Genomic DNA, 18280 nt, shown 5'->3' on the forward strand with positions numbered 1-18280 from the left:
GCCTGCATTGTGGGAGACCTGCGTTTGATTCCTGGGCTGGGAAGATCCCCTGCAGGAGGGCACGGCAACCCACTCCAGTATTTTTGCCTGGAAAATCCCCATGGACAGAGGAGCCTGGTGGGGTCCAGTCCATGGGTTTGCAAACACTTGGACACAACTGAGCAACTAAGCACAACCGTACTGTTCTCTTTAGTTGCTATACCAGTTTACTTTCCCACCAAAGTGCAGAAGAGTTCATGTCTCTCCTTACCTTGTAAATTTTTTTGATGATGGCCATTTTGCCCAGTGTGAGGTGATATCTCGTTGTAGTTTTGATTTGCATTTCTCTAATAATTAATGCTGTTGAGGATCTTTTCACATGTTTGTTGGCCATCTATCTGTATGTATTCTTTGGTAAAATCTCCATTTAGGTCTTCTGCCCATTTTTTCATTGGTTGTTTGTTTTTTGATATACTTTGGAGAGTAATCCTTGCCAGCTGCTTCATTTGAAAATATCTTCTCTTATTCTGAGGGTTGTCTTTTCATTTCACTAATGGTTTCCTTTGATCTACAAAAGTTTTTAAGTTTCAATGAGGTCCCATTTGTTTATTTTTGTTTTTATTCTTATTACTCTAGGTCATGGACTGAAAAAGATCTTTCTTTGACTTATGTCAAAGAGTGTTCTTGCCTATATTTTCATCGAACAGTTTTATAGTATTAGACCTCACATTTAGGTCTTTAGTCCATTTTGACTTTATTTTTGTGGATGGTGTTAGAGTGTTCTAATTTCTTTCTTTCACATGTAGCTGGCTCAGTTTTCCCAGCACCACTTATTGAAGCAACTATTCAATTTATTTTTTCCATAGTACATTCTTGACTCCTTTATTAAGGTGCATAGGTTTATCTCTGAAGTTTCTAGTATAGTCTGAAGTCAGGGAGCCTGATTCTTCCAGTTTTGTTCTATCTCAAAATTGCTTTCACTATTTGTAGTCTTTTGTGTTTCCATATAATATGTAAAAAAATTTTGTTCTAATTTTTTGAAAAATGCCATTTGTAATTTGATAGGGATCGCACTGAATCTGTAGATGACTTTGGTAGTAGAGTCATTTTCATTATATTGATTCTTCTATTACAAGAATGTGTTATCTTTCTCCATCTCTTTGTGTTTTCTTTGATTTCTTTCATCAGTATCTTACAGTTTTCTGAGTAAGGTCTTTTGCCTCCTTAGGTAGACTTATTCCTAGGTATTTTACTCTTTTTGATGCAATGGTAAATGAGATTGTTTCCTTAATCCCTCTTTCTGATCTTTTGCTGTTAGCATATAGGAACAGAAGAGAAAAAAAAAAAGGCATGCAAGACATCTCTGTGCCTTAATTTTGTATGTTGCAACTTTTCCAAATTCATTGATGAGCTCTAGCAGTTTTCTGCTAGCACATTTACAATTTTCTATGTAAAGTATAATGTCATCTGCAAACAATAACAGTTTTACTTCTTTGCCAATTTGGATTCCTTTTCTTTCTTTCCTTTAGCACTTATTGTAAGGCTGATTTGGTGGCACTGAATTCTCTTAGCTTTTGCTTGTCTGTAAAGCTTTTGATTTCTCCTTGACTCTGAATGAGATCCTTGCTGGGTAGAGTAATCTTGGTTGCAGGCCTTTTCCTTTCATCACTTTAAATATATCATGCCACTCCCTTCTGCCTTGCAGAGTTTCTGCTGAAAGATCAGCTGAAAACCTTATGGGGATTCCCTTGCACGTTATTTGTTACTTTTCCTTTGCTGCGTTTAATACTTTTTCTCTGCACTCAGTTTTTGCTAGTTGTATTAGCATGGGTCTTGGCATGTTACTCCCTGTGTTTGTCCTGTATGGGACTCTGCGCTTCCTGGACTTGGGTGGCTATTTCTTCTCCCAAGCTAGGAAAGTTTTTGACTGTAGTCTCTTCAAATATTTTTCTCAGACCCTATCTCTTTCTCCTCTTCTTCTTCTTCTGGGATCCCGATAATTTGAGTATTGGTGCATTTAATACTGTCCCAGAAGTCTCTAAGACTATCCTCATTTTTTTTCATTCCACAGCAGCTATTTCTATCATCCTACCTTCCAGTTCACTTGTCCTTTCTTCTGCCTCAGATATTCTGTGCACATATACTCAGTGAATTGTGATATTAAGTGTACTTCTTAATGCAGTTCATGGTTTTTTGTTGTTGTTAAAAAAAAATGCTAAAAGCTACAGCTCTAATAACACTAAAATATATCAAGCTTTTAAGCCACACTGCAAACTTTTATGTCACTATCACTTTTCTTTTGTCAAGGATGCTATTTGCCAGCCTTTAAATTGCACCTGTGGAATATCAAAATTTCACAAAACGCTATGCCAGACCCCCTTCCCCTGTTAGGAAGAATAAACTGTTTCTTCCACTGTGCATATATAAGACTGCAGGTATATTTCAGATATACCACTAATCCCATTCCATCTTAATTATCTGTGTCCTTGGGGCTTCCTCTGCTATTCTGTTAGCTGCATGAAGGTAAGCACCATGTTTTGTTTTTGAGTCCACAAACTGAACACCATGATTAGTTAGTATAAAGCAGATCAATACTGCAGTTCAATGCCTTTGTGTCAATAACTTAAGGCAAGATGACTGATGGCATGCTCATCAGATTTCTAATGACTCAGAGCTTGGAAAGGAGAATAAGGTAGTAGAGACCCTGTCAATATGTTAGACGATAAACTCTAGATGCCAAAAAACTCATGACTTTGGAATGAAGTAACTGAAATATGAGTTTCACCACCAAATCCTAAAGCCTACCAGGCAAGCATGGACTCAAAGAGCTCTAGTTAAGAGACACTGAGACTTAATTTTGACTGTAAGAAACAATGAGACATGAACAGTGAACAGGTAAATAATTTTACCAGTCAGTATTGATACTTTTTAAAATGAGGTAATCAGGGGCTTCATGTTCAGTTTCCACTGCTAATGTTTTTAACAAGAATGCTGAAAAACTGAAGCTGTTTATAGAAAACAAGAGTTGGTAAGTTACACCAACATGATATTTTAAAAAAAGAAGAACCAAAACTTAATAGGGATGTTGAACAAATTCAGATGCTTCCTGGCAATTTTCACATTTGGTAGTCAGTGACTTTTATTTATTTATTTTTTTTACTGAACTAAACATGAAAATGTTCTGTATTTCCAATGTAACAAAAGGTTCTAATTAATTTTTTACAGGAAGTAGCCTGTGATTCTTCATAATTTTTAAATCTGTATAAGTTTTCTAAATATTTAACACACTGAATCATAGTCTTTGTTGTTGTTTAGTTGCTAAGTCATGTCCAATTATTTTGTGACCCCAGGAACTGTGGCCCACCACAGTTCACCTCCTCTGTCCATGGGATTCCCCGGGCAAGAATACTGGACTGGGTGGCCATTTCCTTCTCTAGGGGATCTTCCAGATTCATGGATCAAACCTGTGTCTCCTGCATTGGCAGGCAGATCCTTTACCACTGAGCCACCAGGAAAGCCCTTCATAGTCTTTGGAAGGTTTCTAATTACTTCAATGTATATTATAAAGTTTTAATTCTAATTTGATACACATAAAATATAGGTGATGTCGACAGGAACAGACCAATAGAGAACCATTAAAATTGAAACACTGGCATAACTCATTTGCAAAACCCCCAAAGAATAGGTTATAATGTGTAAAAATTAGTATTCTATAAAATGATTTAGAAAATCCTTCATCTTTCATTTTCTTTCTTAGCTCACCCGGGTAATAAACTCTGATATTTCTATTTTTTTCCCCCCAACAAACAAGCAACAATTACATTATAAAGTAAAATACAGGATAGCTTAGGTCACTGATGATAGTCATTTTATCAGAGATCCATAGTTAACATCAGATGGTGCTTACTAGACACCAACCTATTCCTGATGCTTGAAACAGACTTCTGTTTGTATCCACAATTGCTTTGAATTCAAAAATGTAAACATAATATAAAACGCTTCCAGTTTTACTGTCTTCTTCTTTGAGTTTTCCACAGAAGTAAGTATCCAGTTCCCTAAATATTTCATAGTATTTCCAACCACTTAAATGTGAAAAAAATAAAATAAAAAAGTAAATCCCAGATAGCTTTCCAAGCATCTCAAGGACCACTGGGAAGGCAGTGATCCTGAACAAATAAGGTAGAACAAAATAGCAACATGCACAGTAATGCTGAACCAACACATGTATGCTGAAATGAATTTGAGGAATAAACTCTCATGTATGAAACTCTTCTGCAGCAGAGTAGCCAGTACAAAGGGTACAAGAAAGAATGCATCTACAAATAAAAACACCAAGTCTCAGAACCACCATGTTATCTGGAGAAGGTACAAAGTTGACGAGGGCAATTTGCTCTGTGGAGATGGAACTTTTGAACTACTTACAGATGCCCTATGTAGAAGCAAGAGACCTTGAAAATTTTCATTATTTCGAGTTTCTCCCTCCATCAGGTTAACCCTAAGTAACTGGATTTGCTATGGAGATTTCATTATAAGGAAATAGGTTTGATTCTCACTGAAGAAGGCTGACCATTGAAGAATGAAAAGAATCTGAACTATACAGCAGATTTCACTCTCCAGATCTCTGGGCACTGATTTTAACAATGATGCTCCTTAGCGAGGTTCCACTGTATCTTATCAGTTCTTATTTATGTATGGTATATGTGAACTGTGTGAAAATTTTTAAAAATTATACATTTGACCTAAAAATTTAGCATAAGGATCTTTTGTAAAAATATATATTGTAGGGAATCTTAAAATATTTCTTAAGTATCAGTCTTCAGGCATCAACATAAGAATAATTAGGAGGGAAAATGGTGATAATCTCAACTACAATTTATTATCATTAAATTACAAGAGCATATCCTCTTATCTGAGCAAACAGGAGCCACTTAGTGAAGTTCACCATAATCTATATATGTATGTAAACACACAGAGACATTCAATACATAATGTTCCAGTATGTGTGTGGCTCAGTTGTGCCCAACTCTTTGTGACTCCATGGACTGCAGCCCACCAGGCTCCTCTGTCCAAGGAATTTTCCAGGTAAGAATACTGGAGTGGGTTGCCATGTCCTTCTCCAGGGGATCTTCCCAGCCCAAGGATCAAACCCATGTGTCTTGGGTCTACTGCATTGGCAGGAGGACTCTTTACCTCTAGCGCCGCCTGGGAAGCTCCTAATACATAAAGATGTAATATATGTAAATTTGACTTGTTCAACAGAAAACGGTTTTTGGGTTACATTCCTACCCAGAATTCTATGTGAATTCTATGTGAAGAATTCCAGAATTCTATGTGAAGCTCAGCTTTCCTAATGACTGCCAGATTCTGAAATATACATAAAAACACGATACAATTAGAATTTTCAAGGTACACAGACAACGAATAGTACCACCTGTACAAAAATGACTACTGATTCATTGTCTCCAAGGAATGTGGTCTGGTTTGTTTCCCTAGTGGTGGCAATGGGGTCAATCAGGGCTGATAGTCACCTTACAAAACGCTGTAAAGGATGGTGAAAATACACAATAAATTATATATTTAAAAAAAAGAAAAAGAGGTTTACATTCCCATGATGGAGGCAGGTGTCAAACCCCCGAGTCAGGGAACAGAAGCCCGGGATCTGAGCCCCAGGCAGAGCACACCTGCACCTTGGGGTTACTGGCAACACCACTCGATCCTTCTGCGTCTCAGTCATCCGAAGAATGATGATAGTTCCGGCTCTGTAAGACTGTTATCAGTGATAAGCAACAGTGCTTCAGAGGTTGTAGAGTGCTATTAATTACAAGTAATGTACATCTCAGAGCCTCTTGCTGGGCAGCCCTGTGAATCACTCTATGTGAATATTTAGCAATGAACCTGCATCTGTCTCTGTCCATAAAACAAAGTAAGACAAATTAACCTACATGAACAGTATTCTTACTGTGATACTTTGATTAATGCCAACAGAAAGTATTACTACTAATTATAAAATATGAACAATTAACATTGTACTATTTTTCTGAGGCTGAAACCAAGGCTTTAGAAAGTAATTATCCAAGTTCACATTTCCTTTAAGTATTAAATGCCAGGGTTTGATCTCAAATATGTATGATTCTACAGAACTGGCTATTAAACAATTAAAAAGATAGTAATCTTGCCCTCTAAATAGGCTAACCAGACAATGTTTCCTTTTCCCAGTATAGAGAAAAGGAATTTGTATCTCTTGAGCATCACACATGTGGTGGTGCTACTGAAGTACTCTGCAGGCTTGATCTCATCTCTGGCTAAAATCTAACTCTACGCCTTTTACGTACGCCTGTGCCCATTTGCTTAACCTCTCAGCACCTCATTTTCTTTATCTATGAGTTTTAGCAGTTTTCTTATCTGTTGGTTGTGAGGATTAAATTGAATTTCACCTGGTGGCTCAGCGGTAAACAATCTGCCAGCAATGCAGAAGACTGCCTGTAATGCAGGGGACGTGCGTTTGATCCCCAGTTGGGGAAGATCCGCTAGAGAATTAAATGGCAACCCAGTCCAGTATTCTTGCCCAGGAAACGCCATGGACAGAGAAGCCTGGCAGGCTACAGTCCACTGGGTCACAAGAGTCGGGCCCAACTTAACAACGAAAGCACCAGCACTACCACCACCGCTACATGTAACATGCTCAGGGCAGGCAGTACTTGGTTAACTATGACAAAGAGTAACTATTATTGCTTACAGACATGACCAAATAACAAAATCTGTAATTCTGTAACTCTGTATAACATAATAGAATCTACTGATAGAAGGTACAGTAAAGGGAATTGCAAGTAATTTCAAATCAACTATCAAATGGTTCCTAGTTTGCCCAGAAACTCAGTCCCAAATACAGTCACTGCCAGAGAGTATCTGTCTAAGAGAGAGACTCAGCTCAGTGGCCAGCAGCAAACATGAAAATCCTGACCATTCTCTCTAGGATCTGTTCAAAACAGGAGGAAAGGAAGGTGATCTAAGTCCATTGAGCACAAGCTCAGTTACTTCAGAAGTGTCTGACTTTTTGTGACCCCATGGACTGCAGCACTTCATGTTTCCCTGTCCTTCACCATCTCCTGGAGCTTGCTCAAACTCATGTCCATTCAGTCAGTGATGTCATGCAACCATCTCCTCCTCTGTCATCCCCTTTTCTTCCTGTCTTCAATCTTTCCCAGCATCAGGGTCTTTTCTAATGAGTTGGCTCCTTGCATCAGGTGGTCAAAGTACTGGAGCTTCAGCTTCAGCATCAGTCCTTCCAATGAATATTCAGGACTGATTTCCTTTAAGATTGATTGGTTTGATCTTGCAATCCAAGGGACTCTCAAGTCTTCTCCAACACCACAGTTTAAAAGCATCAATTCTTCAGTATTCAGCCATCTTTATGGTCCAAGTCTCACATCTATACACGACTACAGGAAAAACCATAGATTTGACTAGATGTACGTATGTTGGCAAAGTAATGTCTCTGCTTTTTAATATGCTGTCTAGGTTGGTCATAGCTTTTCTTCCAAGGAGTAAGCATCTTAATTTCATGGCGTTTAATTTCATGGCTGCAGTCACCATCCACAGTGATTTTGGAGACCAAGATAATAAAGTCTCTCACTATTTCCATTGTTTCCCCATCTATTTGCCATGAAGTGATGGGACCAGATGCCATGATCTTAGTTTTTGGAACGCTCCAATCTTTATTGGAGCATAGTTGGTTTACAATTTGTGTTAGTTTCTGTTGTACAGAAAAGTGATTCACTATATACCCATTCTTTTTAGGCTTCTTTTCCCACATAGGTCATTGCAGAGTATTGAATAGTTTCCTATACCATACAGTAGGTTCTTATTAGTTCCCTGTTCTACACATGTACTGTGCTTAGTCACACAGTCATGTCAGACTCTTTGCGACCCCAATGGACTGCAGTCCGCCAGGCTCCTCTGTCCATGGAATTCTCCAGGCAATATACTGGAGTGGGTTGCCATGCCCTCCGCCAGGGGATCTTCCCAACCCAAGGATCGAAACCAAGTCTCCTGCATTGCAAGTGGATTCTTTACCATCTGCGCCATTAGAGAAGTAATGTGTATGTGTCAATCCCAATCTCCCAATCGGCCCACCGCCCCTCCGGCTTTCCCCTTTGGTAACCATAAGTTCATCACCTAGCTGAGTTATTCATCTAATTTAATGCCTGGATTCATAATGAGAACAATCCAAAAGAGAATTCCATGGAAGTCCAGTGCCCCCTGCAGTAGGAAAGCAGAGTCATAACCACTGGACCACTAGGGGATTTGCTTTTGGATTGTTCTCAACATGAGTTCAAGTATTTATTATGCTTTAAATTGGATGAATAACTCAGTTTAGTGACAAATTCTTTTAAATTTGAAAGCATCTGTAATTCTTCTAGATTCCCTAAACCACTTGCATATTTGAGACATCAAATTAGGATGCAATCATTTTTCACATGAAGGAAATCTTAAAGTTGTATAGGAATTAATTGTGACAGTTATCCACAGATATACTTTAGGCACCATATGCTAAAATTATTATTAACATGCCTTGTCGTGTAATTAACAAATGTCCAGAGGCAGAACCAAATTCCTCTATGGACAAAACAAAGGGACAAGTATTATCCAGTTCTACTACAGTTTTCAATATGAAATTAATGTAAAGAAAATCAAGTTCTATTTTTCCATGACTAACATTATATCATTTATTTTTGTTTTAAAACCATAGAAGAATGTTCACATGATTTCCAGTAAAGTCTAAGTGAAAATGAAAACCAGTTTTAAAAACATTCCCCATAAACTGAAAATGTACCTTTTAACTTTAACGGGTAGTATTTCTCATGTCTCTCTTATCTAATAAAACCAGCCCATGTTAACTGCCTACTGTATGCTGGGGAATTTTTAAATCAAGGAAGATACATTAGTTAGGCTTGCTTCAAAGCAGTTATGTTTGGGCTTATTTGCAACATGTTTATCATTAAAATGTTTCACACTGAAACATTTATTTGCTAATGGTAGACAAAAAAGAAAAATTCACAAAACAGTATTCTAAAGAGCAGCACAGAGGAATCAAAAGATTGATGGTCCGAGGAACTGAGTTTTGATCCTTACTCTGCCCCCAACTAACTGCTCAGTCTGTTTATATGTGGAAAAGGAGTCAGACAGAGATTTCTCTCTAGTACATGTGTCTTTGATTAGAAACTCAGGTATGAAGTTCTACCAATATTCTGGAGTCAGTTTATGCAGGAACATGTGTGCAGATATGACTTACAATTCATTCTCTCCAGGGGCAAGGAGAACACTTCCAATGCAATGAAATATATCCGTCAATGTATACAAAAAATGTGAAAAAAAAGTTATATCTCATCATGTTCTACAATAATGCTGCCCTAGGTACATTCAAATCGTGTGAATTCTAGCTGGCATTAATCATTCTGAATACCTACTCTCCACTCATTTCTAGAATTTAAATCAGCAGTATATCAGGAGGCACATTAAAGAAACCAAACATTCACCTCTATACTTCGACATGTGTAATAGGTCAGCCCTGCAGTACAGTTCCATTCTGCGTACACCCTCAGAATAAGAACCTTTAAAATAAATACACACTTGGCAAGCATTTACAGATAATTCTAATCTTTAGCTGCTCACAAAGCAGGCCCCATCTCCCCTGTGCTTCAGTTAACACTCTCATCATTAATCCCTTCTAATGTCTCTCACAGATGCAGTGGTTTGTTTTTTCCCCACAACTGTAAGTCACTCAGGGCCTCACTTTCCACAGCAAAGGATCAGGTGTCTCAAAGCTCCATAAAAACACACTTCACGAAGGGAATGTTTGTGGTCCACGGACTCTATCCACTTCATCTGAACAGGACCATCTGCCTGTGAGGAAGGGCCACGTGGACGCAGTGTCTTCCACCAGCACCAAGCTGAGTGTGTCCTGCTATAACGGAACTCTCCTCTAGCTCCCTCACAGGCCTGCACTCACTTGTGCAAAACCTCCACTGCAAAGACTGTGAGAATCGGCTGAGTGTCATTTGTAGAATTCACTTTATTTACCAAGTAAGAAAATAACTAAGTAGAACAGGAAGTAAAGCAATAGAAAGAAATCAACATCTTCAAGATTTTTATTCCTACCAAGATGCTTCTGTAATACCAGAAAAAAAGACAATGACCTAAACAAATATCGCAGAAGAGAATTCCTGCTTTCTATTCACTTTACTAAACAAGGATTACTTAGAAGCTGAGAAACAATATAGTACTAAGAGCTATCAGGCAAATAAAATACACAGAATCAACACCACCAGGAGGCCCACTGCAATCACATTTTTGCTCAAGATTTCATCTGAATTTATTCAATCGTAAGGTTAACCTCCCAATGAGTAGGCAAGATTGTAGAATGCTATTGTGTGCTCCCAGCTGATCTGTTCAGCAACTGAGACACTTAAAAATCAAAATAAAATGAGTGTATTTGCTCATGCTACTACCCCTGTAGCAAACGTAAACAAATAAGAATTTATACAAATGTGAAATTTACTATTTTATATGCGCTCCAAATGTGGAATATTCTGTGCTAGAAAAAGAATTCTTCACAAAACTTTTTAATATTATAAAAACATCACTGATGAAATGAAAGTGAAGTCGCTCAGTCATGTCTGACTCTTTGTGACCGCATGGACTGTAGCCCACCAGGCTCCTCCATCCATGGAATTTTCCAGGCAAAAATACTGGAGTGGGTTGCCATTTCCTTATCCAGGGGATCTTCCCAACCCAGGGATCAAACCCAGGTCTCCCGCATTGCAGGAAGACACTTTGCCATCTGAGCCACCAGGGAAACCCACTGATGAAGTGAAATATTGTAAACCAAGACCTTGAAGGAAAATGGCTTGATTTCATACACAGAGTCTGACTTCCCAGCTCTGGGGTCTGGTGCATGCAGGAGACCTCACCGTTTGCCTCACTGTAAAGCAGACGTAACTAACACCTGTATTCCCCTCCCAGGTTGCTTGTGAGGATTTAATCAGGTCACAGATTTAATAACTCAGTGAAAACCCCTGCAGTCTGGACCTCAAGGAAGATCAGCTATTTTACTCTTGAAAAGACTCTTGCTTGCTCTAAGCCACCACATTCTCATATTTTCTTCCTCCTATCTTCTTCCTTCTCAGCTCCCTATCTGTCTTTGTTTCTTCCCAAACATCAAATGTTGAGAGTTCTCAGATCATCAAGAATTTAGGTGCTCTTCTCACTCTCTTCTTTCCCTAAGGGTTCTAACCTACTCCCATGATTTTAATTACCATCTGGAGGACAAATCCCAAACACATTCCTAATTCAGATCTGAACGCACACCTGCTAAGTCACTGTCCACTTGGATGGCGTGGTGAAACCCTGAGTTCAGTCACTGACTCAAGGGCAAACTCACCATTTCTGCCATTCAAATGTAAATGCTGCCTAAGCCAGTAAGCTGCTGGAAAAAACACAGAACCCTGGGAGTTATCCCTGAAAAGTCCTGTTGCTCCCTTTTCAGTCTGTAACCATCTCCTACTCTTTTCATTTTATGTCTAAAATATACTCTGTTGTCTCCATGGCGCCATCCCCTTCTACTAACAATTAACTCCCAAACTGGTTTTGCTCAAACAGTCCCCCCTCCTCCAGTCCAACTAGAGTGATATTTTAAAGTGCAAGTATAATCGCTCCTCTACCTACATTTCTTTACATGATCAGTGGATAAGTAAAACAGAATAAGGAGTAAACACTGTGAACCACTAATAAAGGTGTGCACATGTCCTCCATCCCCACGGTCCTCTATGTTCCAAACGCATTACAACGTTTTACTCTAAAATGCCAGGCTCTCTCCTTCTTCAAGGCCTTCATTCACATCCACCCTGTTCCCTCTTCGGGAATGTGAAAAAGGGCCCTCCCTTCCCCTGCCTGTATCCCCATTCCCAGCTGTTTCTTTCCTATCACTCAGCTCTCAGTTTAACCAATACTTCCTCCAGAAGGCATTGTGTGGTTCTCTGGACAAGGTCAGTTCCATTAATCATGTTCTCACAAAGCACCATGTACTTCTGCTTCACAACCCTCAGAGCATTTGTAAACACACAGAAGATAACAACTGACACCAGAACGGGGAGCTCCTCTGTCCTGCTTACAGTTGCACCCATTAATCTCATCAAACGCCCTAAGTGGGCCACAGAGATACTGACAGACGTTTGCTGAATTAATGAACACACAATGGTTCTGGTTTCATTCTTGACTCGATAACGGTTCATAATTGGTGGCTAAGTGCACATAAAACTCTAATTCAAGGCAGACTGTGATAGCTTTTCACAGGAAATAAACATAGAGATTACCTGATCCTCTAAGAAAAAAATCAATTCTGGAAGGGAACAGACGTATAAGGAAAGACCCATGTAAAGGAAGGCTTCTTTCTGGTGCAGAGATATGAAACAAGCCATGGAGAGCTAGCAAGACTTCAACAAGTAGGAAATATTCCAAGGAGGGGAAAATTTCAGACAGAAGGGAGAAGGATAGAAGGAGAAATATTTCTGCAGGAGAATGAAAACACTGCTCAAAGGAGAAAAGGGTTTGTCATTGATTGGAAAACCAAAACAGAGAAAGGATGGGGGGAGTGTGACAGATGATGAATTCTGTTTTAGAAACTCAAATTTTAAGTCCTTACATGACGTTGAAAATGTAGTTAAACATGGAACTAGGAAAGAAGTTGCCAGTAAATTTCAGAAATTATTAGGCTCATAGAAATTTTAATTGATCCATAAGGAATTAAACATTAATTCAGAGGCATGACAAAGATGTCTAAAGTTATCCACAAACACATATTTTTATGAAGAAGAAAAAACACAAAAAAATAAAAGCAATTTTATAATTACTGCCTCAATTTTCAACATACATACCTAATTTTTATTTTATATAGGTGTTAGGGATACTTACCATATTTTTGCAATGATTTTATCCTCTTTAAAACTACTAATGTCCTACCATTGTTGGGATGGAAGAAACTCACTTATACTGACTTTTTCTGTATTCAGTAGGAGAATAATATCTTTCTTCTGTTTAAAAGAATTCCAGTCTTTGTAATAGGCTCTGTGCAAAAATTTTAAATGACGTAGAGAATTTTTAAAAGGTCACTCTAATTTCAAAAATGTTAACATCTGAAATTACATCTATTATCTTTAATTATCAAGAGAATATATGACAAATAATAAAATGTAATACTTACTTTTGCTGCACCTATTTGTTCTTTGCGAAATTTCTCAAGTGGTGCAATTAATACATCATTAGCATTTTGAATCTGAAATTAAAAATACAAATACATTAAATTCTGTATAATTTATGCAAACAATGTTGAAAGAAAGATATGTCCCTTATTCCACTTACTTAAATAAATGGTTTTTTGTTCCCTTTTGCTTCTATAAATGAAATAAAAAATACCTCACACATGTCATATAGTCTTTTTCTACTTTATAATTAAATTTTCACAAATTATTTCACTTGTGAATAATGTGAAAACAAGTACACATGGCGAGATCTTAAATATTTAAACTTCATATTCTAAAATTTAACTACACATCAGACATTAAATTTTAAGATACCTTTAATTATATTGGTTTAATGTAGTCAGTTCAAGCACCATTTGAAAATTGAGCCATATAAAAGCTTTCCATCTTGCCACTAGAATATTGTAATTGTACAGCTGCAAGATAAAATCAGGCTTATTTTTTCCCTATTTAATTAGATTCCTTACACTTGGGCATTGCCTGCATGTTCTCATAATATTTCCATCCACACTAAAACAGTAACTGATTTTATTTCAATGAACAATGTTTTAGCCCAAAACTCCAAACTGGTTTCACTTAAACTTTCAAACAGATAAATCTTTAAATTGATCTGTACGAATACTGTGAGGGGTTTCAAGCTGGGTCAGGGGCAGTGACTGGATACAGAAGACATATTTCTAAGGGAAGCAACATGCTGGAAGGAAATCTTGATTTTTTAAAAAACCACTTTAAAAAGCATTAACATTAAATACAGGATCTTAAATGTTTTCATGACAAAAAGAAATAATAATGTGACAAGATGGAGATATTAGCTAATGTCATGATATTAATCATTTTGCAATACATAAATGCATCAAACCAACATATTGTACAATTGAAACTTCCATAATGAGAATTATATACCAATAAAGTTGAGGGGGGGGAGGGGGAAGGTAGGCCCAGTTAACAAAATTATCATTCATTCTACCACTGTGATAATACTATGACCTATTAGATAGTTAGCAAATGCTAAGATGAAGAGAAAAATCTATTTTTCAAATAAGTCACTATTTTAAAATAGGTTAAAACATATATAGGAGCTCCTTATATCCTTCTTACAATTTAAAATAAGTTGACATTATATCACAATTTAAAAATTTCAATAAATGGGTTTTACTTTCAATTATTTTCACTAAGGAGAAGGCAATGGCAACCCACTCCAGTGTTCTTGCCTGGAGAATCCCAGGGACGGGGGAGCCTGGTGGGCTGCTATCTACAGGGTCACACAGAGTCAGAAACAACTGAAGCGACTTAGCAGCAGCAGCAGCATTTTTACTAAACTGGTTATCTTCTAGTCAAGCTTTATTTCTTAAATTCCATAATCTAACACACAAAGACCGTATTCACAAAAATAAAAACTAAATAATGCTTCCCATGATTCTGTCATTTTCCAACTTGTAGGAAGCTGAGACAACCTTTTGAAAAAAGTACCTAATCCTCCATTGTGGAAACATACAAAGTAGATCAATACTCAAAATCCTTCCCAAGATATTGAGAGCCACCACAGATACCTCTGACACCCATCACCTACCTCCTATCTGTGAGCTTGGACAGGCATTCATCCAGATACACTGAGCAGGCATTTTACTACAGAGAGATGACTGTAAACAGTAGCAAAGTAGCTCACTTTTAATTCTCACTCTCTAAATCCTCTTTGTCCTGGTGAAACTCCAAATACATTGAAACACACACATATGTATTTCTCCAGATCTTACAGAGATAATAAATAACGGATTCTGCCTTTAAAGTTCACACAAGGAAAGACAGTGCCATGGACACTTGAGTGTAATTTGGAAAAACAGCAACAATAAAGGCCAACAGTTACTGAATGTCTGCCTTATGCTGGAAACCAGCATGACCTCATATATTTAAAGGTAATGGTCTTAAACAAAGAGATATTTCTTAAGTGGTGAAAACGCAACAATGAGGTTGAATAAGAAGATATACAGCACAACACTTAAGTACATGTATTTAAAATCAAGGATGGCCGACTTTCAACCCAATTCCATAGCTTATGAACTGCTATTTAAACATTCTGATCACCAGCTGTAACACCTAACAACTTGATTTTAAGGATGAAGATAATGAATGTAAAACACTTAGTTCTGTGCCTTACATCCAGAAAGTACTCAAAATTTAGTTTTTAATATCTCCAAATAAACATATATAACATATGTCCATCGTAATGATATACCTGATACACTTCTATACCCGAATCTTCTACACGACCCTTTTGGTTGAAGTACCTCTATGTGCACATTCTGAGAAGGTATTTTCCTATGAAAGTCACAAAAGACAGATGGCCTAGACATTCCCACATTCAATCACCAGGTGCTTACATATGTGCCAAGCACACTACTGAGCTATGTGGGAAGGGAAAAAATTAAGGCACGGGTTATATATCTTCTAGAAAGCTGATGCCTACTTGTGAAAAGGGGAAAAAAAATATTCATTCAACAAGTATTTAATGTCATAAAGTCCTGCTAAAATTTTCGGAATATTTGAGACAAAACTGATCACAGTACGTTGAGAATAGTTACACGATTAACTATGCAGAATTTATCACAAATACATCAGAATTTTGACAACAGAAAAGATCCATGAGAACTAAATAAGTCAAGGTAGTATTTGAATAGTGGAGGTGAACAGGAAGTGGATATGAACTGGATACACCAAAGAGAAAAAATACCCTAGGAACAGGCATCACCATAAAAAAGGCAAGAAAGAGATAGAATTTCGCAAATGGCATGTGGGAAGGGGGCAGAGGGTGCAGCGCAGGGAAAAATAGAAGCATTTACTACAGGTTCATTAACAGTCCACCCCAATTGTGAGTGCACCAACCAAGTTACAGGCCTTCAGTTACCTTTTTAAAAATGGAAATGGCACAGTGAATATAAAGTATGTTGAAAAGTTTTGGCACACAGCAGCTTCCATGTGTTATTAGCTAATAAAATCATCTAACTGGAGAAAAGTGTGTAATTACTATTAGAAAATTTAACTGCAATAAGGAAAGGATACCCATAATCTAAGCAAAGTAACCCGAACATGGAAATCACTGCTGGTTCCTAAAAAGAGGATTAATGTAAAACCTTGTTCTAGGAAGTAATATGCAGGATACTTTGAGAATGAAAAGATAAGGACAAGACATGCCAGTTGAATGGCTGGGAGAAGAAGGCAGGTTTGAAGAGACGACCAGGTCAGAGGCTTGCGGCGTTGACAGACGGGGAGCAGGAACTGCAGAGGCGGAGGAATCAAAGGCGACACTAACTTTCCGCTTCAGGCGCTGGAACTCCAGCATAACTGTAAGAACTGGGGTAAACGAGGTAGGGAGTGGATCTGGTAGAGAAAGAATAATGACAATGAATTTCACTTTGCACCTATTACTTTTGATGCCATGAAAGATTCACAGAAATATCGTAGCAGAGTATCCCACTTCAAAACATGGAACTAGTCAATACTAATGAAATGTTTTTTTATTAGGAAAAACAAGAAAAGAGAGTGGATGGCGGATCCATGTACTAAGACGCTAGCACTCACATTCATATCCAGTAGTTTAAATCTCTGCCACAACTATTCTCTGGCTGTTACGTAAATATGGCCTGGGAATAAAACAAAACGTGAGAATATAAACTTGAGCCAAATGTGATAATTAACAACCACTCAGTGGGGCAAGTATTACTTCCTATCTCTAGTTCTTCCATATTTCTTCATCTCTTTCTTTTGTTTTTGGACTTGCTCGATTTTTTTTCTTTCTTCCCCCTGCTTTCATTCTATTAATGTGAAACTGGAGGAATAAAAACATAAGTTCCAGAGGTACTAAACAGCAAAAAAAAAAAAAAAAAAAAAAGAAGGGGAAGAAAAACATCCAACAGAGTGATAGAGATAACAAGAGATATGATTTGTTGAGTGTTTAATGCGTGCCAAGTACTATGCTAAGCCCTTCACAATATCTAGATTAAAGTTGATTTCATATGAGTAATGAAGTTCAAAATATAACAATCATCTGGAATATATTAAGAATGTGAATGCTGAAGTTAGACCCTGTTCCATTTCGAATCTCAGCACCTAAACTGCTAAGACTCAATGCCTTCATCTCGGTATCTCTTAAGAATTTCATAAAAATCAAAGGAAAAATACACATATTTTAAAAAATCACAAGCATAGATTCGGCATATGGCAGGCTTTCAATAAATGTTTGTTTCATCACAGAATTTACAATGTCAACTATTGAGTTCAGAGTCATCCTCAGTGGTCTGAGAATTTCCAAGATGATTTAAAAGGTAGTTATTCAAAAGGGAGAAATTGAAATCCAAATAAATTTAACAGAAACATTTTCAGAGTACCCATTTGCAGTGGTAGATAACAGGAACCTACATTTTCCCATAAACCATAATGACATATGTGTGGCTTTACATCTGACATATGATGCTTTTCTTGTATGCAGTCAATGGGCTGCTGTTCACAATATGTGGATCCAAATTCAAGAGATCAAAATGGAAACACCAACACTCAAAGGGTGAAAAGTGGATTTACAACCCAACTGTCTGCTCCTGACTCTCGGCTTTGAACACTCTTCACGGGACGAATGCCTTTTATCCCAACACACTGGTCAATCACACAGATGAAATTCTCCAATTCTGACGTAATCCAAGTGTGAAGTAAAGAAGGTATTTAAAATTTAGGTAGGCTTAAAAGGGCTACTGTTACAACTGAATAGAAAATAACATACAGAATGCTAAGAAACCATAATTAAAAATCTGAATCTGGGCTACAACACTGGTGACACTCTCAAGATTTAAAAAGCAATGCAATTGCTTTTTAAATTGCTAGAGAAATGCAATTCTGGCTCACATGGAACTCTTTCTCCTCAAATTTATGCAGGGGGTTTGATAAAACTCCTTACAAAAGGTAATACTAGAGGATGGGGTGGGGGGTAGGGCATGGAA

General features: G+C 37.6%; 1 protein-coding gene across 1 annotated transcript in view; it reads right to left on the reverse strand.

Moving 5' to 3' along the window:
* Positions 1-18280, reverse strand: part of ARHGAP42 (Rho GTPase activating protein 42) — a 314057-nt gene that overhangs the window by 123655 nt on the left and 172122 nt on the right. The window contains exon 4 of the mRNA XM_043896938.1: positions 13238-13309. Coding sequence (XP_043752873.1) covers positions 13238-13309 — 72 coding nt within the window. The remainder of the gene's footprint in view (positions 1-13237; positions 13310-18280) is intronic.

This window comes from Cervus elaphus, chromosome 1 (assembly GCF_910594005.1).
Source record: "Cervus elaphus chromosome 1, mCerEla1.1, whole genome shotgun sequence".
NCBI lineage: Eukaryota > Metazoa > Chordata > Mammalia > Artiodactyla > Cervidae > Cervus > Cervus elaphus.